At 37.9% G+C, this 11,775-nt stretch overlaps 1 protein-coding gene across 1 annotated transcript in view; it reads left to right on the top strand.

The window, feature by feature from the left end:
- The first annotated feature begins 222 nt into the window (after nt 1-222).
- The window catches only part of Lipn (lipase family member N), a 15,153-nt gene continuing 3,600 nt past the window's right edge, over nt 223-11,775 (top strand). The window contains exons 1-7 of the mRNA XM_055614163.1: nt 223-330; nt 840-957; nt 3,278-3,476; nt 5,123-5,232; nt 7,590-7,726; nt 9,697-9,843; nt 11,376-11,447. Coding sequence (XP_055470138.1) covers nt 223-330; nt 840-957; nt 3,278-3,476; nt 5,123-5,232; nt 7,590-7,726; nt 9,697-9,843; nt 11,376-11,447 — 891 coding nt within the window. The remainder of the gene's footprint in view (nt 331-839; nt 958-3,277; nt 3,477-5,122; nt 5,233-7,589; nt 7,727-9,696; nt 9,844-11,375; nt 11,448-11,775) is intronic.

Below are 11,775 nucleotides of genomic sequence, written 5' to 3'. Positions count from 1 at the left end.
CTCTTAATTAAAATACAATTTGGAAGGCCGCCTATTGGGTTAAGATCATGCCATTAGATGACTAACACTCGAAGTAACTTTCACTGTATTTGTTTCTTCCATAAAACACCAGCGTTCTAGATGTCACTGAAATTTCAGCAGGGTGCTATTTTCATTTTAGTCGTCAACACAGATGGATAAGATTAACCCATGAACATTAAATGTTTTATGGCAGGCGTTCCTATGATGTGGCTATTTTTAACAGCGGCTTGCTTCATATGTGGAACTTTGAGTGCTGTTGGAGTCTTAGATTCGGAAACTAAAGTGAATCCTGAAGTGTGGATGAATGCTGTAAGTCTTGGTACAGTCCAAACTACTTCTCCTAAAATGGGTTAGTGGGTGGTGGATTGTGAAGGGCCAGCCCTGCTATAGCAAAAATCTTAGATGAGAGAAACAGTTTGCAACATTTTTAAAAGTGTGGCTGGTAAATTGTCTCCTTTGACTGAATACTATAAAAGACAGAACATGTTCCGTCTTTTATATACACCAACGCCCCCTTTAAATTCATACTTTCAAAGCCACTTGGATAAATCATGACAGGCATGGAAGTTTACCATCTCTAAAGCCTAGAGGAGAGTCAAAAGACATGTAACAAGGAAATACAACCTTGTCAAGAAAATCAATGCTAAATATTAAGTAGCATTTTGTTTATTTTTTATGATGGCTATATGTAATAAATTTAATTTTACAAGTACCTATGGCTATAGATTTCATAAAATCTACCCCCATTAACTTGATAGTCCCTTTGTCTGGTTCTTTGTGGTGTCATCTGAGAGGAGGAATAACTCTGTCCACTGCAGAGTGAGCTCATCATCTACAACGGCTACCCCAGTGAGGAGTATGAAGTTACCACTGCAGATGGGTACATTCTCGCCATCAACAGGATTCCCCACGGGAGAGCACAGACCGGGCAGACAGGTAGAGGAGATGTGTCTCCTAGGGGGAAAGATGCGTGACTGAAATTTAATGCTAATTGTTCATTGGAAGAGAGAAAGTTGTCCTAAAAAGTCAGAGTTACTGCCACGGTCTTTTAACGGCTAACAAGCAAGCTCTTTCTTTTCCTTCTAATTATCTAAAGACTCAAAGGGCAAGACAAAAACTTTCTGAGGGAAATCATGCCTGCTCCTTAGGTGTAAATTCCAAGATGAAACCGACTTTCCTTAACTCATTGCTGGCTTCTCGGGAAAGCCGGTTTTTGCACTATTAGAAGAAAGATTGCAAGGGCGAATAAAGTTGACTTCAGCAGGATACCCAAAGGTGCCTCCTCTCATCTCCCTAGAATCAACGGGTCTCTTCTCTTACCACAGGGTTTTGAAAATTTCTCTAAGAATTCAAAAGAACATTCAGGCAGCCATGATCAAAGGCACAGCTTGTGAACTGGAAGGTCCAGATTCTAGAATAAAGAATTAAACATGTAAAAGCATAGAAACTACTGCACCTAGTGTGTTCAGAGGCTAAAATAAGCAGAAAGAAATGATTTGCAAAATATCAGGGAAAAACTTTTCATTGGCACCTGCTTATCCTGTGCCTGCAGCCTCTTTCCCACCACCCACCCTCTGTGGCAATGCAGCCGCCATGTTGTTATATATTCTGCCTCTCTAACAGCAACGCATGATTCAGGGGTTCTCAAGTGAAAACTCAGAGTGGTATACGGGCAAGTCTCCCATAGAAAATAAAGCTCTCCAAGTTAGAGCTAACTGTCATGTACACAAGAACACATTTTAATGGAAGATCCATTCTAAGAGGTGGTTATACTAAAAATAATGTACCGTCACCTTCATTTCAAATTAGGAGAAAATCTTAGATGTTGTTTTATTTTTTGTTTTATCTTTATTAAATCAGGCAACAAACCTGCGAGAGAAAAAGTAATGGAGAGAAGAATTTTATTTATAGGAATAAATTTAAGGAGAGAAAATTTTGCAAAGATCAAAAGCACTTGCTAGCTGTGTTGTTCTGAATATTTTTATCACTTTAAAAAGCTCCCAGCAACACTAAGCACCTCCATTTCAAGATGATGAGTCCAGGCAGCTTATGAAACAGGCACAAAGTAAATAATAAGTGACAAAAGCAGAAATTAAAATTGGGCAGCCTGACTCCAGGGCCTGTATTTTTAGTCATTAAATTACGGTGCCAGTTGTTGGTGTCGTTGTTTTGTTTTGCTTTAATCAGCAACCCCAATTCCTCTCACTTCACTGAACATTCACTCTCTCATAATCTGGGGAACCACACAGAAGGATGGTGTGTTTATTCTGCTTTCATAGTTTACAGCTTCCCAGTGAGCAAAAGCTGGAAACAGTGTGAAAGTTTGTCAAGGAAGTAACCTGTTCCTGTTTACATGTACCTCCTCTTCCTCCCCCAAACTGATACAAAGCTCTATTAACCATCAAAAATGTTGCATCTTTGTAAGCCACTTCTAAGACATGCATGAAAGATCAGGAGGGGAGAAGGGAGGGGCTTATGGGGGGATACAAAGTGAATAAAGTGCAAAATAATAATAATAATAATAATAATAATAATAATAATAAAGACATGCATGAAGGTGCTAATCAATATAGAATGGGATTATGCATTAATAAATCCAATGTAAATTAAGAAATACCCTGAGGAAAAATTGTTTAATACGCCTAAATTAACTAAGTATAGTTCAAAAATAGAATGCACTGTAGTACTTTGCACTCCTGATCCTGATGGCTGTCTAGGAGGTAAAGCTCAAGTCTGCCCTATGTATCATCTAGAAAGTATACAATATTGCTCCTGCTAGCCCAAGAAAAATCTACAGTCACAATTGAAGTATGGTTTATATTGAACGTATACTGATTTTTACCATGGTATGGTTAAAAACTTGCAAGCCAAACCATGAAGAAGGAATGACTATAAACGCACGCACGGAACAGAGCCAACACAAGTGTGTGCTTCGACATGAGACTCCATCAGTTTGACGTTTCTACTTGGAAACTTGTTACCAAGGAGGCCATTTAGAAAAGCTATTTAATTATCCAAAGTTTGGTTTGCACATCTGCAGAATGTTCCTAAAAAATAGAAGGTACTTTTAAACCATGCTAAGTCAAGAAACTGATGTGTCTACACCAGGTAGCTCAACACCGTGATGACATATGTTCCAGAGGCGACAAGAGAGAAAAGTAATGCTGTGTGTGTGTGTGTGTTTGTGTGTGTGTAATGTCCTGGGCTATAATTTATAATTTCTCCTGCCTTCTCTCTTCACACCCCCCTTGTCCAGGTCCCCGGCCAGTTGTGTACATGCAGCATGCCTTGTTTGCAGACAATACTTACTGGCTTCAGAATTTTGCCAATGGAAGCCTTGGCTTCCTTCTAGCCGACGCAGGTTATGATGTGTGGATGGGAAACAGTCGGGGGAACACTTGGTCAAGAAGACACAAAACTCTCTCAGCAAATGAAGAGAAATTCTGGGCCTTTAGGTAAACCATATCTAAGTAAAATCTCTGGGAAATCGGAGGAGATTTCTTTAAATATAAATTTGTGGCTAAGGCATAATATTTGGGTCATAACACCCTGTGGCTTCTAATATATCCAACAGGAAAAAGCAAAGAGAAAAATGAATTCTACTGGTTTGTTTTTGTTTGGTTGGTTTTTGTTGTTGTTTTTTTTTTGGCAAATCTTTTCTCATGGGCAATACATTTTGCAAAAACGATGTGTATGTTATGTTATATTTATCTAAGGAAACTGTAACTGAGATCATATTACAGTATATTGCCAGGCATTCACACTTTTAATGTCAGTACTGGGGAGGCAGGAGGATTTCCATGAGTTAAAGGCTAGCCTGGGTTATATTGTGAATTTCAGGGTAGCCATAGTTAGATCCTTGTTTAAACACGACTGTACCTCAAATAACAAATAAATAATAAAAAGATAAAAGAAAAGACTGAGAGAAGGGAAGAGAGAAAGATTATTTAGCATGTCATTTTAAGAAAAACTTCAATATGATGTTTTAAAGTGTTAATGAACAGTTAAGAACTTTTTGGTGTTTTGACAATTGATTTTAGTAAAACTTCTTTCTGCTGACACTAACGGACAGGTTTGTCTCTCATAGACTTCTCTTCCCAAGGACCAAAGCACCAAGTTGACGCGCACCCTCTGTTAGAATAGAGAGCACATCATCTTTATACCAATTAATTGTCATCATTCCCTGGATAGGGTTGGAAGAGAAAAGGAAAGGGGTAGATTGTTAGGGTTACAGCTGTGTAGAAGGAGCAAGACTAGAGAAACATTTTGTATCTCTAATCTTCGGTAGGAAGCTTAAGGCTGTTTCCATGTGAGGTGCCGCTATAATTCTCTCACAGTTGGCTGTACCAATTTCCCCTCACGTGTGCATTTTACAAGCTCATGGGGTACTTGATCCTACTGAGTAAAATATAGTCCTTTTTGTTCTCCTGTTTGGGTGCTAGATGAATGGAGGATTTTTGGCATTGGTATTATAGGATACTGAATATATATATATATATATATATATATATATATATATATACACTAATATATTATGTATAATATATTATATATGGGTATGTTATATATGATATATAATATATAAAATATGTGCTACATATATTATGCACTAACAATGAGAACATCAAATTAAGCAATTCTCCATCTTCCATACAGTCCAAGCCTCATTGCAGCTCTATACACCAGGGACATCCTGTTCACTTCCCAAGTGGACCTACTTGCAGTCATTACATTTAAATAGCTTTTCTATTGTTACTCAGTTAGCAAGTGATAGAATCGTAAATGATAACAGCGATGGGTACTGAAAAAGAGTCATCAATGCCATGAAGAAATCCAAAGCATAAAAGAGGAGTACAGAGAGTGAGGAGGCAGAAATTGAAAGAGTATATATTAGCCCTGCAGCTATTCTTGCTGTCAGAAAGTAAACAGAATAAATTCATAAAAAGTTGCAATTGTCTAACTTAACTGGGTACATAAGGATATGCACACGGTAAGTGTACATAAATAGGTGGTACAGAGTTTCTATGTGAAAAACAACTAAGCAAGTGCCTGAGTTTTAAAACTATAATTGTATGTATTTATATGTTGTTTCATTTTACAGCTTTGATGAAATGGCCAGATATGACCTCCCGGGGATAATAGATTTCATTGTAAATAAAACAGGTCAGGAGAAACTGTACTTCATCGGACACTCACTAGGCACTACAATAGGTATGTTTACAAGGGCTATGTTATCACAGCTTTGAATTGGAACGAAGTAATTGCTTGCTATTTATGATGCTCCTCATTCTCTGTGCTATCAGTGCTAAGACAACCTTCCTATCCTGTATATCTGTGAACCTGTAGCCCAGAGGCTGAGTATGAAGGGCCATCCAACCCTTCTCTCATTTCGGGCCATAGCCACATACATGTCATGGTGACATACATTTGCACAAATGGTTCATGTCCAAAGTTCAGTGAGATAATTCTAAAGATGAAGGTACCAAATGCCCCTTTTAACCTGAGAGAGAGCAAAGCCTAATGAAACGGGACAAATTGGAAAAAAGAGTAGATTTTCTACCCGTCATACTTGCCTCACAACGTAGATGCAATTTAAATAAATTAAAAGGGAGGGCCTAATTGATATTTGAGCAAATGGAAACTACTTGATCACATTTGTTTGTTGGTTGAAACACAAATGTTTGCTCTAATAAATCAACCAGCCTTATTTATTTATATGATTTAATATTTACAAAACAGCTACAAGATGAATAAAAATTAAAATATTTTAACTTATCTATTTTTAAAGGTAGATGTTATGATTTCCTAGATATTTGGTTATTTTTTTTTTTTATCTGCAACACTGGGCCTAGAACTCAGGACCTCAGCTCTTCCAGCCAAGGACTCTACCACTCGACTACACATGCATCCCCAGCCTTGCCCAGACATTTTGAAAAGAAATTAACACTCTTGTTCCAAATAAAAGTTTAAAGAAAATGATACTGGTAGAAATTTGAATTTGTTACTGATCTTCCACATCGGTTACCAGTTTTAGGAGACTCATTCATGGGAAGCTGTGACACTTGAGGTTTAATAAAACTACAAGAAATAATAAATCTTGTAATAGTTCCATATTGCATAAGTATTTCCATTACTGTCATTACTGCCAATCACCAAAAAGAGATGGTGATCTGTTCTTTATGCTGATAGGCATTTTACAGGCCTGAGAGAGGAGGTGAACAGAAGAGAATGCAGATCAAAAGATTATCAACCTACCAATAAGAGAACCCAAAAGAAGCCAGACAATCACATCATAATTATATCATATCTAATACTTCCTGATTTGTATGTTCAGGGATCTGTGCTCAGTACTTTTCCTCCCTCCATCTCCCAAACAACCCAACTGATGCAGGACATAGATTCAAAGCACATTGGTTGGACTGTGCCAATGAGATGTATAGGCACTGGAGAGGCAGTATAAGGGGTGGGGGTGGCGGGGCGACTTGACCTGCATCTGGGAAACAGGGTTAACATTCTTACTGGCCTCCAAAGAAAGATGAGACCATCGTGCCCTGTTACATTTGTGCATGAGCGTGTTTCACTGAAGACTCCTTGCATTTGGTGCAGAAACCTTTTTAGATGGGGGAAGGATCCATTGTTTGGAGGTTGTGTATTAACTCTGACTCCAGCATGTAAACATCCATGAAGTGCATTGTCAGTGTGACATCCAAAGAATTCACATCCACACATTTCCAAACATCCTCCGAAGGCGAGCTGTCTACCTGGCAGAGTCAGTTGCTCAGCAAATTTCCATGACCCGAACAATGTTAACATTTCAGTATTTCTGTGTTTGTGAGTATATCTCCAGCAGAGACCCAACAATGCATCTTGGGAAAGTAAACTACCTAGACACCCCCTATCTAGGTATCTTCCTCAGGTGCCATACTGACCCCTACCCTTATCTTCACAAGGATATAAATGGGCACCCTGTCATTGCTGGAAAAACAAAAGCAAAAAACAAAACAGCAGAGCAAATGGAGACGCCTAAGCCTTAATCACCGTGGATCCAAGGGAAACATTTTCACTTTGGGATTCTGAAAATAATGTTGGGCATCTGAATATCCAAGAAGTCACCAAGGACGATGACAATGAAACCTTACTCTATAGCAGACAGCTGCAGAGAGAACTGTTTTGTTTTTGTCCAGTGAACTGACTTTACTTCTAGAAGCTCTGTGACTCGCCAAACACATCTTAGAGTTCTTACTGGCCATTAGACTTACGTGCTCAGGAAGAGTTCCCCAGACGGTAACTGCTTTACAAGTCATCCCTCACCCTCCAGCCACTGCCACTTCCCCTAAATGAGTTAGGGTGTCTAGCAACAGTATGAGGGAGAGTTAATGGGTTTGTGACGAGCTAGAACCTAAGTCAGATTATCTTGGCAGAGAGTCAGAGAGTCTTTCCAATTTATCCCCAAGATCACTGCAGTAGGAAGACAAAGCACAATGCAGAAACCCACTCACTCCCACTGGCTGAAATTTTGCATAGTATATCAAATTTTCACAAGATTGTCTTGTCTCCTATTCTCCCAGGGTTTATAGCCTTTTCCACCATGCCTGAACTGGCCCAAAGAATCAAAATGAATTTTGCCTTGGGTCCTGTGATCTCATTCAAATATCCCACAAGCATTTTTACCAGTTTTTTTCTACTTCCAAATTCCATAATCAAGGTAGGCTCCTCGTTTTGCCAAATTTTATCTCAGGATCTCATCTTGTATTATAGATCCTTATTATTATTTTTTGATCTGTATAAAATGGAAATATGATCTTTAGACAAAAGCCATCGAAATCAGAGTCCATGAGGGTATACTTGAATGTGCATATGTGCCTATGTTTCTATCTGTGTCAGAGCATCTTTAGGTACCGTATACAATTTACTAAATTGAGTCATTTACACAGAGGCATGCATAGACTTTCAGCTGAGCTGAGTTCTAAACCAGTTTATTGTCTATTTACACATTTTAATGGTCTGTTTTGCTGGGCAGATCAATGAGTTCATAATGTCTAATCATGAAGACATTCTTCAAATTGCATATGATTTTGAATGTCTTGGTTTGACATTAAAAAACCTTCACTAAATTTACATTTTCCATATGAGAGCTTACTCTAATCTATTAAAGCACCTAGCTTTATTCCAGTACCTTAATACCTTATAGTTCAAGTATTCATTTAAATAGTTATTGGTAATTTTTAATTAGTAAAATAATTGTTCAATTAACAATTGTGACTTTGGAATTCTATTCACCCAAGAGTTGTTTAGGTTTATCTTCTGTTGGTTTCATTTTCTCTTTGCCATGGCCACAAATAGCATATCTTAAAGCATAGTATTAATATTTTGTTGTTACTGTCTTTTGAGTTTGGAATAATGGAATGAATTTTTGTGAAAGCCAGAAAGCCAATTAGAAAGCCATAATAATTCTTATAAAAAGAAGACAATGCCCTGCTTTGGGATAAAATTGTAGCTATGAAAGGAAATGTTAATTGGGCTACAAAGAAAGAAGTATTACTGAACTATACAAGGAAGATATTTTTTAAGGCCAAATAGGTTACACAGTAGTTTCATTGTCTTGTTTACTCTGAACAGAGGTAATGTAACAACTATCTGTTTCAAAATGTGTTGTCACTGGTTAGTTTTGATCACTATCTATATCTAGGCAGGGTTGGTTGAATTAATTTGTTCCTTGTCTGTCCATCTTCATTGCTTCCTTCCTCCCTTCCTTCTTTCCTTCCTCTTTTCTTATTTCCTTCCTTCCTTCCTTTCTTTCTTTCTTTCTTTTTTTCTTCCTGTTGGTATTTGAGACCCCCACTAAATAAGTACCATAGTCACTGGGCTTAAACAATCCTCCTACTTCTAACTCCTGTACCACCACACTCATCTGAGTAAATTAATTTTTTTTAAAATTTGGAATATATACATCCATCTATAAATACATCAGTTTTGTAAAATGCATTGGTCTTCTTCCATACATCATATGTGAGCCTGATAATGCTTGTGTCTTATCATTGTGTGCATTTCCAATTGTCAGAGGTATCCTGCCTCTTTAAGACCTAATTCTCTGATTCCCTCACCACTGTTTTTCTTTGCAGTTTCTGGACTCCACTGGAGATCTGCCCAAGCTTATATTCCCAAGCCCTAGACATTTTAACATGATGTCCTTGTAGCATCATCATGTATTTGATACCCAGTGTTAAGTTCTCTTTGGTATTTCATTCTCTACTTTTCATCATGAAGAGTGGTTAGTTTAGGACAGTAATACACAGCCAATATGTACATGAAAAATTTTGGGGGAAGCCCACGTTTCCTTCCTTTCAGTGTAGTATTTCGTTTTAAAGTAAAAACCTCCTTCATGTTTCTTGCCACTGAGTGAGAACTTGGTAATCACTGATTAGAAAGATTGCTTCTCCATAGTGGAGCTCTCCCTGTAATCGGGAGAAGTGAACTTGTATTCACAGACTCTGTACTATAATGTATGACCTTCTATATTTGGAAATTGATACCTACCACTTCTGCTAAGCAACCTCCTCAACTAAGGAAAATAAATGCAAGTAAAATAGATTCCCAAATTGGTTCATTCTTATAATGAAGGAAATATCAATGTACTTAAGGAGCCATCTTTAAAAGTTATTTTTTTTTTCACAGCATGTATTTGGGACCAAAGGTTTCTTATTAGAAGATAAGAAAGCAAAGATGTCTCACATCACAGTCTGCAACAAAAAGATACTCCGACCAATATGTAGTGAATTTATGTCCCTGTGGGCTGGATTCAACCAAAAAAATATGAATATGGTATGTGTAATGACTATACAGCCATTTGATGCTTGAAGAAATTCCACCTTTCCAATGATTTATGTTTATCTATTATACTAGAAAAACGCGTGGGTGTTGCAAGCCCATACATACATACATATCAAGTATGTGTGAAGGATTAGGTTTCTCAACAGATCATGAGCATCAGATCTGGGGAAGGAAAGGTTCCATCCTTGGTCAGCTTTAGGAGACTGAACACTTCCTAATGACTGTTAACTAGATTCTCACATGTTTGCAAGTAGCTACAACTTATGGAAATTTCAGTTTACTACATTTTGGTTCATTTATTTAAAAACAAAATTATAAGAAAGGATACGTTTGAGTAAGCAGTATATTTACAGCATATGAGCAGTCATTAATGTGTGAATTTGAATTTGAATAAAACCCACTGCTTACTGTGGAAAGTCTAGTACAGAATGGAAGGAAATGAAGTCCCCATCTTAGGAAGACAGGGGTTCTGGTTTAGGTTCTGTTTTATTAGCAACTGGTTTCAAGAAGGAGAAGGAATCTCCATTTGAAGAGCTGAATGGTTACGTAGCTATCCCTCATGAGAACGTGGCGGTCACTAAACAGAAGGAATAAAAGACACTTAAAATGAAGCCATTTCCAAAAGAGCTAGTCACCATCCCCTCTCATCCTATGCTTTCAGAGGCTACACCCACGAGAAACTACTGATCAAGTAGTGCTTGCTCAGAAGTTATGATGTTTAATAGTTTAATTGAGTCATTAAGATCTAAAAGTACAAGCACAGGTATTATTTGACCCCTATTATTTTCACGTCTATGATCTCCATGAATATGTAAGTGTCCTTTGGAAGGAACTGATTTCCTACTTTATTCTTGCACTATTTTATCTCTCCACAAGAACATAACAGGTTGGAAGCATGATTTTTAGTGCGTTAATTTCTTTGTTGTTATGGTTTTCTGAGACACTGCCTCACACTGTAGCCTAGATTGGCTTTGGACTCATGGTAATCCCCCAGCCTCTGCTCCCTATCCTTACCACCTAGTGCTAGGATTAAAGATGTGCTCTGCCACGTCTACTAGGTTACTATATTTATTTTGTAGATTTAAAAAATAAAAGTAAAACTCAAGCTGTTAAATAATTTGAGCAAAGTCATAAAGATGATAACTAACAACATATGGACCTGAAATTCAGGATCTGTAATCTATCTGTAACCTATGTGCTTGCTTGGCACATACCATCCTTGTACTTGTATATACAAGTCCTGTGTTTGCACATAGCCCTCCCCCTGGTTGTTTTGCCCCACACCAAAATTCAGACTGAGTGTAGGGTTTGTTTGTTTGTTTGTTTGTTTTTTTCTCTCTCAGTAAACCCATTCCCGATTCACCGTAGGTCTGTTCATATCCAGATGTTTCACATAGACGTATAGCTATGGCGACGGTTTTGCCGTCTTTTTCAAGGCACCGTTGTTTGTTATAAATTCTTGCGTGTTCTCTGTTGCTGAGGGAAGTAGCGCCTGTCCTTAGTGACTGTTTTTAAATTCCTAGAGTCGATTGGATGTGTACATGTCCCACGCACCCACTGGGTCTTCAATACAGAACATTCTTCATATAAAGCAGGTAACGTCTTTGTCATGGGAAGTCAGCCTCACTCTTGTTTCAGTCAATGCCAAAGGTCATGGTTCACCCTCGCAACGGTGGCTTGCCCCTAGAAGCTTAGTGCATTGTCTCCATTTGGTCCTGGTTGCCTCTTCAGGCTTTGATTTCCCTGGACTTCAAGAGCAGGTGTGTGACACAAATCAATACCTTTTTAAAACTGGAGCTGGTAAAATAAGCCCTTGGCTGAAGTAAAGGTTTCGCCTATACAGCAACATACAGATCTTGAAGTGTCTAGAATTTGACTTTCTTTCTTTCTTTCTTTCTTTCTTTCTTTCTTTCTTTCTTTCTT

Source organism: Psammomys obesus, unplaced genomic scaffold (assembly GCF_907164565.1).
Source record: "Psammomys obesus unplaced genomic scaffold, mPsaObe1.curated_primary_1811, whole genome shotgun sequence".
Lineage (NCBI taxonomy): Eukaryota > Metazoa > Chordata > Mammalia > Rodentia > Muridae > Psammomys > Psammomys obesus.
The sequence above is the reverse complement of the archived record's forward strand: the minus strand, read 5'-3'. Positions and strand labels throughout refer to the sequence as shown.